This window comes from Meleagris gallopavo, chromosome 10 (genome assembly GCF_905368555.1).
Source record: "Meleagris gallopavo chromosome 10, MGAL_WU_HG_1.1, whole genome shotgun sequence".
Classification (NCBI taxonomy): domain Eukaryota; kingdom Metazoa; phylum Chordata; class Aves; order Galliformes; family Phasianidae; genus Meleagris; species Meleagris gallopavo.
Window position 1 is genome coordinate 21261403 of NC_139413.1, and position 21379 is coordinate 21282781.

General features: G+C 47.4%; 1 protein-coding gene across 5 annotated transcripts; it reads right to left on the reverse strand.

Annotated features, from left to right (window-relative positions):
• Positions 1-5592: 5592 nt before the first annotated feature.
• Positions 5593-19261, reverse strand: MOB3C (MOB kinase activator 3C). 5 transcript variants are annotated; one of them, XM_010716153.4, is made up of 5 exons: positions 18980-19182; positions 18473-18583; positions 14180-14664; positions 8863-9065; positions 5593-6789 (listed from the first exon to the last, which is right to left on the reverse strand). In XM_010716153.4, exons 3-5 carry the CDS (start codon positions 14598-14600, stop codon positions 6760-6762), a joined length of 654 nt encoding a protein of 217 aa, XP_010714455.1. In that variant the 5' UTR covers positions 14601-14664; positions 18473-18583; positions 18980-19182; the 3' UTR covers positions 5593-6759. The 5 variants fall into 5 exon arrangements, with proteins under 5 accessions (XP_010714455.1, XP_010714454.1, XP_003208856.2 ...); XM_010716152.4 differs by having other exon boundaries at positions 18473-18619; XM_003208808.5 differs by lacking the exon at positions 18473-18583.
• Positions 19262-21379: the final 2118 nt, after the last annotated feature.

Consider the following 21379-nt stretch of genomic DNA (forward strand, 5'->3'; position numbering starts at 1 on the left):
GATGGGTAGATGGTGTGCTGGTGAGGTGCGATGCACCTCTTCTCGAGGCCAGCAGGGAAGGGGTATCGTGGAGATGGTTGGGCCACCCAACTTGAAGTCTTACTTGAGTGTGAATGAGCATCTGTGTCCCCACTTGTGGCAGGAGGGCCCCACAGGGGTAACCTGAGCTGGAAGTGGCCGCCATCTTGGTGCTGCTGCCCCTCTCCTGGGCTGAGGTTGTGGTGGTCACCATGTTGTGCCGCTGCCTCTTTCCTGAGTGCCTGCTTCTTCAGGGCCTGGTGAACACAGGGCTGAAGTGGCCGTTCTCAGCAAGTCTCAGCTTTGGGCAAGATTGTTCTTGCCCAGACCAGGCACGAGATACATGGTAGCCCCACATTTGTGTGAAAAGATGGGAGTTATGGCACTGCAGGTGTGGCTACCATGAAATGTCCTCCGAAATGGAAAGACCTGTGTTGGAGTCCTGTTATAGATCCTCTAGAATGTATACAGGGTGGATAAGGACTGCTCAGTGGGAGAAAAAAAAAAAAAAAAACACCACAGGAATGAGCAATCAAACAACATTCAGCTCGTTGTTAAGGCAATACCTTCACGCACATCAGTGCATTAAGAAAGTCAGAAAACCAGAAGACTCTTGATGAGTCTTTCTCATCTCATGGCTTCATCAAATATTTGCTCTTGTGAAGAGCTAGGGCACAGAAGGAATGATAAGGATAACTTTATAGAAAAGTCTTTTTGGATTTTTTTTTGGTTTTGTTCTGGCTTTCCTGTCAGATTGATACTGTAGAGTGTGTGTAATGCCAGCAGCATAGCAGATACTTTGAAAGGTCATTTCCTTGCCTGCTATCTTTGTCCTGTGCTCCTATAGGCATTCTTTGTAAACTGTTGATTTTTCATGGGTTTCCAGGTTAGCCTCAGGACCAAGCTGGGGCGTTGCATATCTCTGCAGTTTTTCAGGCAACAAGGAGAAGTTTCCACTTCCTTTGCTTTTCAAAGCAGTGTGGCTAAGGCAGAGGGATTGGGGTTGTGTCTCCTGACACCTAGTAAGCCCAAACGTCTTCAAGTAGATCAGGCTAAGAGAGATGAAAGGAAAGAGTACAGTAATAATGCAGATACCAAACACAAAACACTCCTCAGTAGCTTATCCATATTCTAGCCTCATTTTTTCACACCTCCCCTACTCCCCCGCCCCTTCAGGAATAAACAAGTCTTTCAGCAGCAAGAGAAAAAAGGCTAACTAATAACAGAAACCTTGCCTTTGAATTGGCGGATGAGCTTCTTCTCTTAGTTTTACAAAGAGAAGCTCTGATCTGCTTCTGAGGAGTTAACTTTCTCTTCCTGAGCCTTTTTATTGGTGCTATTTCAGTAAGGCTGAGCAGGGTGGTGGAATCATTTGCAGAGAAGTATCCCTGGCAAAGAAGAGCTTTCTTCCATCTAAACTCAGATTGACATTTTAAAAGGTCATTCTCTATTTGGGTGACATTTCAATCCTCCGTTCATTGTAGTAGACTAAGTAAAAAGATGTAAACTGGGAAACATAGAGTCTGTATACAAATGTGTATATACATGTGTTATATATATATATATATATATAAATGAAGATGAAAATCCAGTCCAGCAAAAACTCCTGTGAGTTACTCCTTACTTCATATTTGCAAATAACTAGAAGCTTGCATACAGTGCTACCACATTTCAAACAGAGGACAGTACATACCTATCCCCTAAGCACCAAAATGCATCTCCAAAGTGCTTTGCAGGGAGAGGAACTTTTATTTATACAAGAACCACAACATTTAACTTTGCTGCCACATACAGGGCCAATAAGTTGTTGTTAGCAGCATTTCTCACACAAAGCTCTTCTGTCTGCTAGTGTCAGCTATTGTTAAAATGGCTCAAGAGAAACACGAAATTCAGCTCAGTCAGTGATTTACAGCTTTAATCCGTGAGCCTGCCAGAACTGTATGGTTTCAATCTGGACATGCAGATTGGTACCCACAACTCTCAAAGCCAAACTCTCAAAGCTCAACAAGTCTAATGCAAGTAAAGACATAGGCTACTTGCTTTTGCTGCCTTCTCTGTCAAGGGGCCAGAAGGATACACCACAGCTTTAGAAAGCTGCCAGCTCTTCACATAGGTTCAAAGAAAACAGTCCAGAAACAGAAGAGCAGGGCCTCAGACAGCTTAAACCTGAAGGGTGCAGGACTGAATGGGGTGTATTGAACGCCAGGATACCTTTTTGATATCCTTTTATAGGATGAAGGCATGTTTTGTTCTCATCACCAAACTGACACAAAAGAGCACATTGTCCTTCAAACAGCATAAGCACTGAAGTCATCTCCTAGAGGTGCTTGAGTGTATTCATGCAGTGCTCTGATATCTAACAAGAGGCAAGCCTACATGAAGATTTACCCACAGTGATGCCTCTCTTGACAGCTCTTCCCCTCCTGGACCTCTAGAAGCCCATCTTAGCTGAGGATGTTCCTCAGTCTCTCTTTTAACAATACTTAGAAACCTTTTATCCTTGAAGGGCTCAGGAGTAATTCCTGAGCATCTTCCTTTGTATTCCTCCACTTGAACAGAATTAAAGGCTAGTTCCGGAGAGTAACTCAAATCCAAGCACTTTCAAATCCTCAGCATTTAGAACTGTCTGCACTCAGAAATGATGTCAAACATTTGTAACTTATTTTCAAATGGAATTTGTCTTGATTCTTGTCACACCTTCATCTGCTGCTTTAAAGGGCTCCTACACAACACAGCATTTTCTGTCTGTATAAGTAGGCATCCATTCTTAAAGCAAAATGTGTATTCTTGAATCTTTCCCCTTTGTTACTTGCAATGTAACCCACATGCACAGCATACTTAACAAGAGGGCAAGACTTAAGTTTCAACCTGGTTTGCTGTAAAGCATTAAAGAAAGGATTTTTGTTTTCATCTTCTTGTTTTTAATGAGATAGGCATGGCATTTCTAGGAAATGGTTAAGCTAATATTTCAGGATAAATTCCTGCAAAAAGTGAAGAAAAAAGCACCCTCTCAAACACTGTAATTGCTGTATTAACCACAGTAAAATTACTAGCTCCTCCACATGATTTTTCCTTTTAATACCTTTTCAAGACCGTGTCTGCTTTTTATGTCTGCAACACGCAGAGAACATAAGGAGCTGCCCGTATTGGCTGCTAAGCACATAAGAAATAATTCCCCAAATAATTACCAAAGGTAATTTTGACTTAGCCATGTTACAATTGGATCACAGTGCTTTGGTCTATGTACTACTAAAATGATTTTAAGCCTTGACTAGAATTATCCCTCAGTTTTCTGCCCACGGCCAAGCACCTAAATCTGTATTTAAGCAACTGCAATCTACTCTAGTCTGGTTTCCAGAACACAGACATGTACCATTTCCTCTGCTATTCAAGGAAGCTGTACAGGCTCCGTTTCTCTGAAAATTATACTTCTCATTTGAGTGATTAAACCTTAAGACTTCAGTGTCATTCTTTTGTTGTGAACAGCCCTTCTTCACACAGGAAAAAAGGTGCTGTTTCTTTCAGGAAACCTGATGATTTACGTGCAGCATAATGGGTGGCATGGGATACGTCTACAAATAGAGACCATATTTCCATCCATATTTTCAGGATCCCGTATGCCAAAGCTGTACACAGAAGGGGACAAGGCGAAGTTCTCAAAGTGAACATTAAAAGTGCTAGTATGGATGTTTGCAAATGCCAACGTGAAACTTGCTTTTCCTGTAGACCCATGAGGACTACTCACACCTTGACACAGTGCCAGTCCACTACCTTTGAGGATAGAGTTCCTGAACTGACTGTATTTAATAGGAAGCCAAAGTAATATGGGACCTTGAAAATATATGGTCTACTGGACACAAGCAAACCAAACTTTCTGGAAACAAACAGAAAAATGCTTGTATCCACTGTACAAACCATTCATTAATGATTGTCACTGCTTATTATGCCTCAGGAGCACACATGATGCCAGACATTCATACTGTACTTTTCCTTCTATTTGTCTTACATTTCAGAGTAAATCAGATCAACTCACAGGGCCCTCATCCAGCCAAAATTGTGTTCCCTTGTTGGTCAAAGCACTCCATCAGTACACAGCCTACATCTAAGCAGGCCATACAGTGCACAGCGCGTTTTGACACCTGAAGGGAGTCCCTTCCAGAAGGGAGAAAATCAAGACTGAAAGAAAGTAAGTCCTAAGAAATGAACAGTCACTGAATCCGCAGAACATTGAGCCATAGTGTCAGTACAAGAGGGCTTTGATAACATTATTGCCATCTAAACCAGGACATCCAACCTGCTAGTTTAGCTGTTACCTCCCAAGTCTTATTTCCTTCAGTGCATATAAGTGGAGGGAATCCTGGCATTACTGGAAAGATGCAAGATGATAAGACCCAAGGGAGGAAGATCATGAGGGCGGAGCTGATCTTCGCCTCCAGCTCAGGATGCCTACTGTGAGTTGCCCCAATACTGCCAGCTCTTACATATGCTTACCAAATCAGCCACATGAACGGATGGCAGAACTCTTACTCCTCATGCTGTCATTAGGGAATAGCCCAAAGCAATTGGAAACTGGCCCAGTGGATGTAAAATATTAAATGAAGAAAAGATGGGTCTGTTACAGTACGGCTACTCCCAAGTGGTACATCTTCATTAAAGTTTTTAATAAAACAGCATCTGGAGCGTTACCCATATTGCAGCAAAGCTTCTCTTCTAACACAGGCTGAATAGTCTTCTATGTTAAAGAATCATGAATCCTCTGTCCTCCAGTCCATGCTCTCTACAGTACGAGATTCTCTTGTGTAAGCAACCTTGCTTGCTGTTGCTGTTTTACTTCCACACAGACGTGCACTCAGTTCCCCACACTGCTGGCATTTCAGCTCTGACTCAGGGTCTCTTTGCAGCAGGCAGCTGAATGCCACACTCTGTCTTCAAGGTTTTCTTGACACTTGTGAGTCATTTGTCCTTCCCTGACCTTCATGAGGAAATCCGGCTGGCCAGGCTGCGCTAGCAAAGCTGCCAGCCTCCAGAAGGAAAAAGCTGCATGCATTCAAGAGACAATCTTGCATCTCACTGTGAAATCTCTGCTAGAATCAGCATTTCCCACCTCAAAGAAAGCAATCCAGGAATAGATCTCATGTCATTAACATGTCTTATCCTTTTCTACCCCCCAGTGGTTTCATGATCAGAATTTTAACCCTTGAAAACAGCTTTTTCTTAGCTCATTTTTCTATCTTCCCACATTTTCTTTTACATCTCAGAAACTTTCACCAAGAGAGGAAGAATATCTCAGACCAGCTCACATCATGGTTTTGTCACCGTCCACTCAGGACTTGCCAGCCTCCTGCCCTAACATAGGCTTAAATCCCAGAGACTTCCACTGAGTAGTTTTCAGCAGGCACTTGCAGAGTTTTCTTCATCATGCACAACTTTTTGCAAAGCTTCTTGTTGCTGAGGTCTCGACATGACAGTGAGCTCCATCAGTGTTACAGCAGTGAGGGAAATTCACTCAGGTTATCCTGGGTGTGTTTTTGTGACATCTTACTACGAATGAGGGAAGAACAAAGGACACCAGGCTCATTCCTGCTTCTTTAATTAGTAACAGAACAAAAATGTTTGGACTTTTAATGATTGTACTACACAGAAAATATTGGCATGATGTATCAGATGGTTTGTGTCCATTTTGTCCCATTTTATTTCCATGTAAAAATATACATCTGGTACATAAGAATAAAAAAAATAGATTTTCACAATAAAATAAGTGCTTTGAGCACTAAAAATCCACTTGCGAACTTGAGCGCTGTCTTAAATATTTACATTTTCTACCCACATCCCCCCTTTCCCCTGGAATGGGCAAACCCTTTTTTATACATATGAACTGCATCTTCTGTCTTCTATATAAAACTTACCCAGAAAAAGGCGAAGAAACACAAACGTAACAACACTGTGGCTCAGACAATTTAACTCCCCCAAAATAGTAATAATTAAAAAAAAATCAAACTCTTGTCAAAAGAACAATGTCTATGCTGCAGTCGAGTAATAGAAAGGCAATGATTTCTACAACTAGCATCTGCTTTTTAGAGCCAGGACAACACATCAGGAAATGTCACTTGTTTTCTGGCATGTGTCTTTCCCTCCCTTTGCATCACAATTTCTGAGTATGGAAAATACTCAGGTAGACTGCTGATCATTCTGAAAAGTGGCCCAGTTCACCTCCATTTGTCATAGGGCCACTTTGCCATTAGTCCAAGTGGTATTGGATGCATCTTAGAACATCCTGAAGTCCCTTCTGCCAAGCGTGAAAAATTCCTTGGGGGGGCGGAGGGGGGAAGGGAAGAAAAGTCCCTTTGGTAAAGCATGAATGAGGGCGGAAGGAGAGGAGAGACATTCATAGCTCATGGTTAAAAAAGGGACATTGGCAACTAACCCCATGGAGTCAGTTGGGATCAAATGTCACCAGCTTTACGGAGCTGATCTCAGATGTTATCATAGTTCAATGCATGTGAGAAAGACAACAGGCATGACTCAGTAGTCAAGGTCACACCTGCTTACAGGGCAGGTCTTGCTAACAAAACATTTGGAAATTGATGCATCCAAAGACAAAGAAGAAGAAAGGCTCTTCTGCAGTTTTCATAGTTCAGTTGAAATGCCCAGAGCATGTCCTTGGGAAGACATCTCCCACTGCAGGGTTCTTGTCCCATTGAATGCTGAACGATCTTGCTGAGTGTGCCTGCTGAAATCGCTTCAGTGGCAAATTCGTTCTGTCATTTCTTTCTGCATTGAAGGGGAAGAAAAAAGAAAGAACCAGTAAGTGCAAAACACAGGTTTTGGTGAAGTGATGCGCAAAGCAGTTTGATTGGTATCCAAAAATAATCCAAGGAACTGGCTGTATGGAGTTCAGAGTGTTCTTGTTTCCCATGGTGGCCCTTTTGGGAACCTCTCAGCCCCAGCAGTTCCTTCCTTGGCATGCTCCTTGGTCTCGCTGTCAAGAGGTTAGTTTTAGTGTTGAGAGCAGTCCAAGGAAAGAGCTGAAATTTTTGAGCTGCATGTCCTGACTCAGCAAGGAGCAGACAGAGAAGTGGTGCCACTCCCAGAGCCTGGGGATGCAAGTTACTCCCAGAAGTGCTGGCTGTCCTCCAGGTGGTGACAACAGCTCACTGAAGGGGCCTGTGGTTCTGGCAAGGGATCCCATGGCTGCACTGTAATGCAAATGAGTGCTAATAGCAAATGGCCACAAAAAAACCTGGTGGGAACTCACATCTCTGGCCTTCAGTACTGTTAGCTTGATGTCCTTTTCCTGAAGTCTCTTCCTGCTTTGTGATATCCCTAATACATAAGCATGATTCTTCAGTTTGAGCAGCTCTCCCAGTAGCCACTCAGGGTCAAACATCCATAGCCAGAATTCCCTCCTCTCGCTGTCATTCCCCAAATGCTTCATCTACAAAACTTAGTCCTGAGCTACCGGTGCTGAGCATAGGGAGGGACAAGATGACAAGAGTAAGCTCCATGTAGGCTAACAGGCTGCTTTTCTTTGCCACTCAGACTTTGGGACTACTGGCAGTGCCAAGGTGCAGCCTTCCTGAGGTAACAAGGTGGTCAGAAAGATCACTTTCTGTCTTTGAAAACTGTTTCCAATCTTCAGGACCTTGTCCCAGCTCCCCAGCCCAGCACTGCACTCAGCTCTCTCTGGTTGCAGGTCACTCTCCTGCACACATACAGCAAATCATTGCTAAATGGAAAGAGGTCTCATGGGTGCTTGAGGCTGCTATAGGGGGTGGATTCCAAGTAGTGGATACCAAGCAAGGGGCACACCAGGAAACAAGATGTACAAAACCAGAGAGAAGTGTGCCTCATTTCCTTGTAATTTAACCTTAGTTGCATCACACAGGAAAATCTGTTCATCTCAGAATCATCCAGAACCATAAATCATCTCACATTGCATGTGTGTTACTGGCACTGACAGCCTATTTAGCAATGTCGGACACTGCTTTGGCTATTAGCTGCTAATTATTTATACTAACAAGCATCAGTCAAAGGAGATGACACTGTTATGGGCCATATATCAATGTTAAAGAAGTTTATCACGAGGAATGGTTATGAGGAATAATAGAGGACACAGTGATGCTGAACTGTCATTTTCTGTGGCTGAGGGCCATTGTGATAACACAGGTCACAGTCACACTATATGAAGTAATTAATTAACGAATCTGCTGTTGTCATTCAGGTGTCCCCTGGTTGGATCATCATCCCAGCCTCCCAGATTGCAGTCAGAGCAGAGGAGACAGCAAATTGAGAAAAAAGAAAGCAGGAAAGGAGTTAAAGCATTTAGCACTCAGGGTTAGGTGCATCCGTGGTACTTATAAACAGGCAGCTCATGTTGTGACTTCTCTCAGCTCTCTGTCTTTGAACTCTCCTATGCTGCATTTGGCCTCTTCTGCAGTCCAGTCCATCCCCTTTGCACAGCATACTAATTACTGGATTCCCTATTACTCTCCCCACCACAACAGGTTTCCATAGACCAGATCACACTCAACATGGCCTGTGAGACATTTGCTTTTCTTACAAAACTGCATATTTTCTAGTTTATATACCAGGACTGCATATCTCTTCCCCTTACTTCTCCCCTCCATGCTATGTCCAAGGTCTCTCACTTTCCACTTGGCTAATTGCTTTAACTGCTTCCCAAGGGAGGCAGCAGTGCAACTCCTGCTAGACCCATATTAGCTGCTGTCTGGAGCTGTATGTCCTGCACAGGGCAGAGTCTGACCCTGCCTGAATTTACCAGAGCTGTGTTCAACCCACTCTGCTCTGACCCTGTCCTCTTCACCATCCCTAGGGCATCCTTACCAAAGGCTCCAGCTCCCGGTGGTCAACAAGGCTGAACTCCCTGATGAAGTAGTAAAAGTGCTTGTAGCAGGTGTTGACATGAGCCTCAGCACCCATGTTGATGATGCTGTCAAAGTGGTGGATGTAGACATGGACAAAGACACGGAAGAGGCGGGTGAGGATCTTAGTGCAAACTTGCTGGAACTGCTTAGGGAAGGGAACACCTGTAAAGCAGAAGCAAGTTAAAGCCATTTGACCATTTCCCAAAACAAACAAAAACCCCAAACAAGCTAATATTCAAATGTCCCAGCCACACTCACCAGGCAATCATGGGTGCATCAACAGAAACAGAGTTCCAGCTGGTTTTAGGATCCTTTTTTCAAATAAGCGTGTCATTAAAACAGGAAGAATAATGCCAGTCTTAAGGCTGTAATGTGATTGCACCTGTACGTTGCTCCCTACTGAAATATCCCACCAAGGTGTTCATGCACCAACATATTCTTTTGGCTTTGTCTTGTACAAGGACACAATTTATTACTCTCTGTTTACGTCCTTATCTAAATACATTGTTATGACTGCAAAAATCTCAGTGTAATGCAGCCAGTGTCAGGAAACTAAGGAAAATTTCTACAGAAAACCTGGCTTTGAAACCTCTGAATATACTTTTTGGAAGGTTGAACGTAAACCAAGTGGAATTTGTTTTCCTGAAGGTTCTATTCTCTCCCCCCAGCAATTCAATGCAAATTTGCATAGAGCAAAATAAAATCCTCCCTTCCCACGGTGCTACCTGTCTCCTCCCTTGGCTTCTTACTAATGCAGCACTTAACCTCTTAAAAATCTTTCCAAACAATCCCCATAGCCAGCTCACACATCTCTTAGCTAAAAAAATACAGATAGTAATGAGTTTTCCTCAATAAGCACTGAGCTTATTGTCAGAGTACTTGTAACAGGAGATTATCTTTGGTCTGGAGCGATGTCACACTCAGCCTGGTCTCACCTTGCTTTGTGCACAAGGCACAAGCTTGGGCTGCTCGTGTCATGGGTAGATGGCTTGGACTCATCTTGAGGAAGTTGTGCATCCTGGCTCAGCAGCACACCTATATGGAGAGGGGGCTGAGATTCATGGCCACTGCCCTGCATAACAGTGAGTATCCTGCAGCAGTACAAAACCCATTGGAGTCTTTGACATCACCCACTAGGATTCTAATAGCTCCTCTTAAGGCTTTCTGCCAAGTACCTCTCCATGCTGCTGATGAAGGATCTGCTTCTGCCCTTACCCTTAGCTCTGCATGACTGGCTGATAAGGACAGCGAGCAATCTGCTGGGCTTCCCTGCAGCCAGCAAAAACACCATACTTTATCAAAGGTTTCATTTGAGCTTTTTGCACCGAGTGAGAATTTGCTGAGCAACGAAAAGCCCTAATCACCCAGCTGGGGCCTGAAACATGCTATTAGAGTGGCTCCTAAAGACCAGATCTGAAGAACTACGCATAAAAATATTTCTTTTAATAAAGAAAAACCCATCGTGGCAAGTAATTTGTGATGAGTGCATGTTCCCAGGCCACAGCTGAGGAATACACGCTGTTCTGAACAGCCTGTCCTGAGACCAAGGACGAGCAGCTGCTGTCAGGAGCTCAGCAAGGTGCCAGCAGGCAGGGAGTGATTGATGTGTTCTCTCCAGTTTGCCACTGTCTTCTGCCTGGTACCTCCTCCTCTCAAAGCAGGCAGTGAGGAGCACTGATCTTGTATGGAGATGCATAGCAGCTACAGGAGCTGCTAAGTCATCTTACTCCTAATGATGGAATGATATCATGAAAGATATCACTGGGCTGCCAAGACCTAACAGTACCCTTCTGGACTATCCATTGCTGTGGCTTCAAACCCAGCAGTATTACCCAGCTCCTGAGCTGCTCTTCCTTGTGTCCATCACAAGGTGTCAGTGTGTGCATGCCCTCTGCAGACGTGGCTCAGCAGCGTTTGTGACTGGCCGCCAGCAGAGTCCATGGGAGTCACCAATGGACTCCAGCAGGTCACCTCATAGCCTACCATGCTGCAACATCACCGCTGCTACGGTCCTTTTGGCCCAGTGGATCGCAGGGGACTGGTTGGGGCTCTTTCTCCCCACATCACCTCTCTTGGACACAGGAAGCATGTGGCCAGGACTGTCAGGCCCTGCTTTCCCTCCCCATATTGCAGCCACCTCTGCTTCTCTTGTGACACTCTCCTGTCCTAGGACCCTGAGGATGTGTTGTGAGCATCTACCATGGGGAAACATGGGGCAGGAGAGGTCAATGGCACAGCTGGACCTGGACAATCTATGAAAGGCAACAAAGTTAGTAAAGGGTCTTGAGCACAACTCTTACAGAGAGCAGCTGAGGGAACTGGGACTGTTCAGTCTGCAGAAGAAAATCTACAACTCCCTGAAAGGAGGTTGTGATGAGATTGGTAGGTCAGCCTCTTCTCCCACATAACAGCAATAGGATGAGAATAATGATCTTAAGTTGCATCAGGGAAGGTTCAGGTTGGATATTAGGAAAAAGTTCCCTCTCAGAAAGAGCAGTGAGGCACAGCTGCCCAGGGAAGTGGTGGAGTCACCATTCCTGGAAGTGTTCAAGAACTGTGGAGATGTGGCACAGAGGGACGTGGGCAGCAGGCATGCTGGGGATGGGCTAACAGTTGGACAAGATTATCTTAGAGGTCTTTTCCTTAATGACTCTATGATTGTAACCCAGATCATCTCCAACTATAACCTCTCCAGAAGGTTCCAGACAAGAGCCAGCCACCCAACAGGGCCCACCTGCCAGATGCATACACCTTCCTCCAGCTGAAATAATTGAAACATGGTCAGTGGGAATCAACCACATCCTGAGTCCTTTCTCCAACATTTCAGTTTCTTTTCCATCATCTGGGTTTTCTGAAGAAAGTCTCTCCCTAACCCTATGCACGTGCAGACCTCAGTCCACAGCCCACTCTAGGGAGGAGACTGCTGGCCCTCCTCTTACTGCACAGCAGAAATGGTACCAACAGGAGCTGAGCAGAGCAGCAATGCAAAGTACAGAGCATCGCAAGTGCTGGAAGCCAGCACAAGAGCTGTAAATACAGCAGGTTCTATTTCATCGAGGCACTGGTGAGCAATGTGACTCACTGCCCCAAAATGAATTAGCACCTTCAGTTTATCTTGGATGTTTTCCTTGAAACCCAAGATGTGATTTAATGCTTAGAGAAGTCTGTTTTCCACACTCTGTGCTGATCACTTCAAAACAGAAGGAAGTCATGTGGGACTGTGTGGAAAAGGAAATGAAAAGCGTCTGCACTTACGGGAAGGGAATACGAGTGGGCCTTGGATCCTCCTCACCATCTTTGTCATCCCCAGCCCTCATGCACAAGCCAATTGCATTTTTTCACGATGAAACAGTGCTGTGAAACTATTTTGCTTCTTTACAATTGTATTTTTCCCTCTCCAAAAGCAGTAATTCAGTGAACTGCGTGATGGATTATTGTTGTTAATATTATTTCCAACATCCAGTCTGGTCTCTGGATTGTTCCATGATTCGTCTTTTCCTAAAAATAAGCCTTCAAATCCAATTTGAAATTAATAGTATAATGGCAGCTGCAAGCTGGTGTGGCATTAATTTTGGAACAAAACAGGGAGAAAATAAAAGACAAACTGAGTTAAAAACAGCCAGTTGAGAAAACTGCAATAATTAGCTGAATTCTGAACATTTTTCTCTTGTTATAAAGAATTATGCATCAAGTTTTCTCTGCTTTTTATCATTGTTTTGGGAATATGCGTGAACAGCAGAGTCTAAGCATAGAAGAGTTTTCCAAGAACCATCCCATAGCCTCCTGCAAGTGATGTTCCTTCCAGCCACAGACAGGCTTGGCAGAGAGTACAGGGCGTTTTCAATGCTGGTTTTCATCCAAGCCCCACGTCTGTGCTCATTTAAAAATGGAGAGGTTTCGGCATACACGTCAGTGCTGACATGGGACACAGAGCCCTGCAAACTCCATCCACCAGAGTCTTCTCCCCTGTGTTACCAATGGCCCTGACACTGGGTGCTGGGCATGCTCCCACCGAGACACTGAATGAAACTGAACGTGACTTCTCCTGCCAGCAGGCACCTGAAGACACAGCAATTACTGGGGATGGTGCTATTGTACAGGTGGTAATCTGCTCACGAAGAGGTCTATCGACATAGTTTTACCAGCTGCTAAAAAATATGCCTGCAGAATCACTTATTCTTATCCCTCCATGGGAACAATGCTTATTCTGCATGTAGCAGGGTTTTTGTTTCGGCCCAGTCATGTTGGTTGGGAGAGCGGAAACGAGCACTAGAACATGCTAACTGATACGGGTCATCTGGAGGAGCTGGAGAAGATTTATGACAGCCACGCTCCTCCTGTCCAGGAAGCTGTCTCATCGTGACCGGCAGACAGACAGTTTTCCTTCCAAAGGATTTGTAAAGCAAAGCCTTTCAGCGAGATTGAGCCCTGTGGGTGGATTTCCCTGGGGATGAGGAAGATGCCCAATCTCCTCCATCTTTCTATCGCTGTCTCTGCTCATTTCCAGCTGAGCCTCTGAACCCAGCATGAGAGATTTTCCCCCTCTGACCCAAAAACACCTCTCCCTTGGCTGCCAATAAAATTATGATTGAGACCCACTGAATCATGTGCTGCTCCAGGTTTTGTGGCTTTTGTGGGACAAGGATGCTGAGGTTAGCCCCTAACAGCATTAGCTGTCTTGGGTCACACTTGCTGTTTCTAAAAAAAAAAGTTTGATTTGTCTGTGGTCAGGTGGCCTTAGCAGAGAAATATTTATCTTGGGACAGCTGCATTGCAGATGGCAAGGATGGAAATCAGCAGTGTGCCTGGGGCATTGTCCCCAAACCCTGCAACCCTCCCTACTGCATGGCACCATGAAATGTGAGTCTAGCTAAGTTCCCTTACACAAATGAGAGCCAAGGTAATGAAGCACACCAGCAAGGAGGCTAAAGTCACTCAGGGATGCACAAAGATGCTTGAAGAACAGACCCTAGTAACAGCCTTGGAAATGGAAAGATGTGTTTGTGCAACCAGAACAGCCCCCCTTAGTGAAGGGCAAAGGTGATAACTGTCTTTCACCAGAACCCACTGGCAAGCACCCCAGCTCCAGCCCCTAAACATCACCCCAAAACTACAAGAAAGCAGCTTAGCAGAAGGGGCAGTGTCAATCACTACAGGTCATCAGCAGAGCTTTTAGGATCGTAAAGCTCAGCAATACCAACCCAGAGGTGCACCAACAGCTTGGAAAGCTACACTGGTTACAACGACAGCCTCCTGCAGAATCACAGCACACTCACCTATTCTGGTGGGGAAGATGTCCTCGTTGTTAATGAGCATCTCAATCCAGTCCATCAGCATACACATGTACTGTGGGGCTGACAGCTTGGTTGGCTTCTTGTACTTGCTGTCGTCCTGCCACCTGTACTCATACTTGAGCCCACCCGACATGATAGGGCAGCTCTTCTCTGTGCAGTACTCCGACATGGTGCCGTAGATGAGGTTGATGCGGTTGAAGAAGTCCACCACGTGCACAGCTATCCAGTCATTGATGCTCTCGCCAGGAGGCAGCTGTACCACAGCCTTTAGGTCCAGCCCTGATTTGAGGGAGGCCTGAGCCTTCTTGTACAGCTCGAAGCGCTGTGTGCCAGGCTCAAACTTCTTCCGGGGACGGAAGGTTTTGTCTTTGTTGAAGACTTGCTTCAGACACAGTGCCATCATGGGTTGGGCCAGCCAGCGTGAGAGCACCAGGGTTAGCGCTGAGGATCTTCAGGATTGGAGGTATCTGAGAGGAGGAGAAAATTTTGGTCATCTATACACCTGGACCGAAATGAGATAGCACCGGGATGCTGGGAGCAGCTTCTTACCTCCAGGGCTTTTGTCCAGAACTACTGCAATGAAGTACAATGAGGTATGATATCAACAGCACTTACCTACCTGTGGCCCCTTCCTTCCTGGCGAAGGGGCTGTGCCTCTTCCCACAAAAATAGCCCCAGTGCCATAGGGACAACACTGTGACTGCAGCTGGCTTCTGGTTCACACAGCCCCAGCACCCAGATCAATGGAAAAAGGGGGAATTCTTGTTGTCATTCTGCCTGCGTGTTTGTTCAGAAGAACAAAACCCACAGCCAAAGAAGGAAAACAGCATCCAAGCACACCAGGGCCAGGATGTGACACAATGCACGGGAGCCAGTGCTGCCAGCGCTCCCCATGGCGCTCCAATCCCACAGCACCCCGGGAACAGGGGATGTGACCTGGAAGTCACCGCTCAGCAGCGCTGAGGTCATCCCTTCCTGAGGCTGCCAGTGCGGATGGGGTCTGTGGCATTTCCTTTTTTTTCCTTCCTGAAGCTCCGGTGGAAATCCCGTGTGCTTGGACAGGCTGAAACGTGCACGTGCCCTGCGCCCCTCTGCAGCATTAATAATGGGAGAGCAAGGCCACAGTGAGCTCAATGCCCTGCTGAAGCTTGGGGAGGCAAAAGACCCCAGGCTGCCTCCCCCAAGGGAGGAGGAGTTAAAGCAAAAAAGAAGAAAAAGGTTCACAGAAAGGGGAAGTGATTTACCCAAAGTCACGAGTGGGAAGGAACGGCGTCCAAGTGAAGCTTGGATGTGTGTTCGTCATTAAAAAGGCATCTCTTAGCCAAAAGCTTGCTGTATGAACTCAGCTTTGTGAACTCAGTCCCAAGCCAAAAGCAAATCCTGTTTTATCCAGCAGAGATCAGCCAACCATCTTGCTGGAGGAGCCCTGGGCTCCCCCCAGAGTCCCTCCAGGACACAGGAGCTGTTCTGTGGGACTTTCCACATGGCAGCAGGGGAGAGCCCTGCTGGGTCCCACCAGAGGCCAGTGGGGACAAGCCACAGCCTTCCCCACAAGTACAGTGATGTGTTGCCACCATCACAGAGCTTGGGAGAACAACTCAGTTATCCCTGCATTAGGCTTTGGATTATCAATGAAACATCAATTAAAAAAAAAAAAAATCAAAACACAGAGTAAGAACCCTGCTAAACACCTGCCAGATGTTTTCCTACTGCACATCTGTTAGCTGTTCCCAGGAATAAGGGAGCACTACCCAGTGCTGCCCAAATGCAGAGCAGACCCGTCTCCAGGCTCGCTGCAGCTAGGCATAGCTGGATAATGTGAGTGGTTTTGCTCTTGGGATCCTTGCCAGCTTCGCTACTGAATTACTGAGCCATTTAAAGGCCTCGTGAATCCTTACTGGAATCAGGGAGAAAAACGTTCTCCAGAAATTCAATTTAACGCAAAGCCAAGAACACATCCTGGGATTTACAACCAAAAGGAGCAGGCGGAGGCACCGTGCCAGGAACCAGATTCTTTCCTAACCTCTTTCCAAAGCTCCCACTGCACAGGGTCGGACGGGCAGGAAAATCCACTTGAGGCACAGGGAGCTGCAGGAGGCCAGGAGTGGGGCTTTCAGGGTACAGTCCTGCAATAGGAGCACTGGGGCAAGCTGAGGCAGCAGTTCTTGCCGTATGCTGGCACGCATCCCACTGCCAAGGGGCCTGGGTGGGTGCCCGCAGCTCCCACCTTCCGTTCCCACGTAGAAAATCAAAGCTCCCCCCCAAGCAGCCCTGGCATGGCTGCAGCCCGCTTTGCTATGCTGCCTTTCCCATAGCAGGGCGGTGCTGGCACCCACAGCCATGCATTAAGAGCTCAGGGAGCCAAGTCTGCACAGGGTTAAACTGTGGGACTGAGCTGCTGCAGGATGGCAGCAGGCAGGGACTTGCAAAATCCTGATTTCCTAGAGGGCTGGCAGGTCTGGGGGAGAAAGGAAATGAACTGGATAGGAGGGAAGTGAGTTCACGGTCAAAGGCAGCTGCTAGTTCCAAATCTAAGGAGGATTCTGTTTCTTTCGTTTTAGGGGTTGTTGTTGTTTTATTTTTTTAAATCCACACAACACTGCCAAACAAAGGCTTTGTTTTAAATTAAGAACAACACTGAACGGTCTGTTTAGAAACTACCAAAACAAAAGGGGGGAAAAAAAGCAAAGCAGGGAGAGAAGTTTCCTCTGCCTACCACAATCAGTCCCACCAGTCTGAGCAAAGCCACCGGGTCAGACCTGCCTTTGTGACCCCAGATTGGCTTCAAACTGGAAAGCAGTGAGGAGTGGTTGGGGCAGTGCTGAGCTCTGGGCTACAGCACAGATAGCGCCACACTTACTGCTTCAGTTTCCCCAGTTTAAAAAGTAATTTCTCCCTGTTGAAGGTCCCCCTGATATTAAGGGCTGCAAAAGCCAAGAGTTGGCTTCAGGGGAGAGAAAGTAGTTTGTGAGTGCCCCTAGTGATTATTACTGACCAGGGTCAGTGCTAACAAGGAGAAAGGCACTGACACAGCACCTCCAGCTGGCAGTGCGTCCGATGCCCAAGCCAGCCCTGGATCTGGCCCGAGACGCTTACACACTTGAACAAACATCTGCCCTGGAACCACAGGAGCTGTCAGCAGAGTCTGTGAGCCATGCTGGGGAGCACGAGAAGGAGTCGGCTCAGCGCCACGTAGCAAAGCTGTGGTTCAAAACTACCCACCCCACACATCCCGCTGTGCTTCCCCAGGTGTTCCCCCAGAGGCTGGACTCCCCCTTGGTGCTGTGGGGGATTGCCTTCTCTGCCCTGCGGGCAGTCCCGCTTGCCACGTCCCTGCATGGCGAGCCTGGCGTCGGGGCAGTGAGCCAGAGCCCTGAGACAGACAGACAGACAGCCTCCAGCTGCCTGCTAGCCAGGGGCTCTGCTGGCTTTCCGCTGGAGAGAAGTTCTTTTTCACAGAACTATTAAGGTTAGAAAAGACCTCTAAGATCATCTAGTTCATCGTCATCCTATCACCACCATGCCCACTAAACCATGTCCTTAAAACTCAATTTTCAGCTTGTCCTGGAGCAGCTGTGCAAATGGGGCTTCTTGGTGGCGGCTTTGCAGAAATGCCCCACAGCCCAACCCTGCCTCCCCTGAGCATCCCTCACAATGCAGGTGAGATCCAGCCTGGGGCTGACGGCATGTGACGGCCCAGTTTTGTTTTAGAGGCAGAGAGGTTGGTTTTAAGGGTTTAAAGGCAGGAGGAAGATGCTGGGGGCATGGCTTCAGAGCTCTGGCCCCTCTTGCTCTCCTCACGCTTCCTGCTGGAGCCAAGTCCCAGCTGGGCTGGTCATGAGAAACGGGGGTTCTTGGCAGCCGATCCCAAATATAACCCAAACGATAGAACATTCCAGGAAACAAGCCAAGATGAGATGCTGGGAGAGGGATCGAGGGCCAGCACGCCAGACGGTGGGACTGCATAGTCCCACCAGCCCCAACACAGAGTTAATCCGTGTGCTTCTGATATATTCTGGGAAAGCCCCCAGCATCCATTTCTGGAGGGACCAACACCCAAAGGAGGCTCAGTTCCCCATGCTGTTGCTTCTCCCAGCTCTGCTGACACTCGGAAATCCCCATCTCATGCAAAGCAAACCCAGCACAATTTCAGTAAGAGGACACACAGCCCTTTCATCCAATCCCCCCCACGTCCCAAACCACAGCCAATCAAAGTCTCATCTCTCCAGTGGTGGGACACCCGGCACACTTTGGGGGTGATACTGTTTGGGGTACCTTGTTCTTGGTGCTGGAGTTTTGCTGCTGCCAACAGGGACTTGCTTGTAGCCAAGGTAAGTCCTGAGGGTGATCGCTCCATCATCAGAGCCGCAATCCCAAGTGCCGGAACTCCAGGAAGATGATTGGAAGGACACGAGCCAGCTGCTGGAAGTGCATCCCCACAGCTTTCTCTGCCCAAAACTTCCTGCCCTCCACTAGACAATAGCAAAGCCACCTCCAGGACTGCCACCAGCCCTGGGATGATAGCTGACCAGCCAAAACCCTGGGCTCCCTGCTCACTTCCAGGTATCTACACTAACCCACAGCTGCAAACCACAGCTACATGCTCGCAGACAAAGTGGGACACCCACAGAACAGGGAAGAGCTCCTGCAAGCACCCATTTTGCTTCTCTTGGGTTTGCCCAACCTGCACTTAAAGCACCCCAGGAGCATCCTTAGGAATGCAGGAAACACAGCACCAGCTGGGACACCGATACTACTCCTTTTTCCAGCCCCAGCACTCACCTCATCCTCAGCACGCCTGGCTGCCAGCACACAATCCCGCTGCACTTTCTGCGCTTACTGAGGGGGAAAAAAAAAAAAAAAAAAAAAAAACATTCAAAATAAAAGCCCAGAATCCAGCAGGACGCCCTGCAGCACAGAGAACAGCCGCACGCTGACTGAGGTTTTGGTTACAGAAAGCGGGAGCTGAGGGTTTTTCTCCCGCTAGTGATGTCACATCCTGACCCTGCCGGAGCCACAGCTGTCCTTGGGACACGCCGGCAGGCTGCCCTCCTGCAGCCGGGCACACGCTGATATGTGCACATTCATGTGAATGCACATCTCTCCCCACTTGGCACATTGCAGGGTTGAGTGCCAGGATGGGCTGGATGCCTTCCAAAGGGGAAAAAAAAAAAAAAAAAAAAGAGAGAGAGAGAGAGAGAGAGAGAGAGAGAGAGAGAGAGAGAAAGAGAAAGGAAAAATGAAAACAAAATCAGCAACAACAAAAAACCCATTTCAGTCCACAGAGAAAACTGACGTTGGTCAGAGTATGAAGCATATCATTGGCATGGGACTGCAGCACCCCTTCCCAGCAGTGTGGGTTCTCAACCACAGATCTGACTTGGAGTCACGAGGATCAGAGCCAAGTCACCTGCAGACATCCCCGGTCACCAGCAAGATGTGGCTAATGGCAGCTCAAGACTGGCTGACAGCTGGGGACACAGCGAGGATGTGTAGGGTTTACCTGTGGTTGTGATTCAATCTAGCTAGGGGCATGGAACTGGCATCCATTGCAGCATGAGTTTGTGCAGAAAAGGTGACATCTGGAGGTGAAACAAGAGGTTATGACCTTAAGTTGCACCAGAGAAGGTTAAGGTTGTGTATTAGGAACAATTTCTTCTCCGAGATACATTGGCACAGGCTGCCCAGGAAGGTGGTGGGGTCACCATGGGAATGCAGCACTGAAGGACATGGTCAGTGGGCACGATGGGGTGGGGTTGGACTGAGTGATCTTAAAGGTCTCTTCCATCCTCAGTGATTCTATGACTCCTCCCCAAGGACATGGTGGGCACCAAAGTCCATGCTTGTCCCCAAGTGATTCAGAGAACCATAACACAAAACATCCCAGGAGCTTGTGACTGAGAGTCTGGGACACGTCTGCAGAGCAGAGAGCTGCAGGGATAAAGCTCCCAGGGCTTTGCGATGGACAGCACAGATCCCACAGGGAACCCACAACCATGATTTACATCCAAGTGAAACAGAGACAGAGCCAAAACACTGGTAGGCAGGCAGCAGCCAAAGGAGAGGGGCCAGGGACACAGCCCATCTTTCTGAAGGGGCATTTGTCTGCTGCAGAGGAAGGAAGAGGGCGGCCTGGCCCCGCTCACACAGGCAGGTGCACTGCTGAATTTATCAGGGGGAAGGAAGCAGGGAAGGAAGTGGGCCTGGAGCGCTTGGTGGCTCCAAGAGGCCCCACGGGCAGTCATGGGAAGAGGCCGGCACTGCAGCAGGGCCTCATGCCAGGACACAGCTGCACAGGAGCAGAGCGATGTGCCTCCAAAAGACATCACAAGCATGGCACCAGGCCGTTCACGTCTCCCTGGAGCCTTCCCTTCTTGAGGCTGCACAGCCCATGCCCTCGAGGGCAGGTGTTCCATCCCGCTGATCGTTTTTGTGGCCCTCCTCTGGACACTTTCCAAGCAATCCATGTCTCTCCCACACTGAGGAAAACTACTGCTGGGTTTACTCTGGCCTTGCACCCTTGGCAAGGCAGCTCACCTAGGATGCAAGGCTAGGGGAACCTCCAGTGTAACTCAGTACAGCCCATCACATTCTCTGTGCTAGCCCGTACAGGAGAAGCCTGGGCATCTTAGCATTTTTCAGTACCAAATTCACTGATTTAACAAAGCTGAGAAGACAGGCTTTGTAACTTGTGTGCTGGTAGCTCAGAATGAGGAAACATCTTCCCTCTAGTGGTTGAAACCGACTGTGCAGAACACAGCCACACTAACAGATTCATTTTCACCAGCTCTTAGGCTTAACGCAGATCATAAATGCATTTTTCAATAGCAGAGTTCATGACTTCCTGGAGAAAACACAGGGATGATGCTTCCAGGGGCTGCATCAAGCTGTCCTCAGCAGAAAACCTGGAAATATCACCCAGGAGGTTGTGCAGCATTCAGCCTTCAGCTATCTTCATACCACTGCACGCACACTCCCACCTGGCTCTTGGCTTGTCTGCTGGTTGGGAACAGACAACACAACACTAGATCATCAGCTGCATGCCAAGTAGTTTAACCCTGACACAAGGAAGGAATGTGTTGTGGTGTACACATCAAATCTCAAGAAAATACCGAAAGAAAAAAGCCCTTGCTCTCTTCATTGGAATCAGTTGATTGATTCCACCTCTTCTAGGGCCAGAAA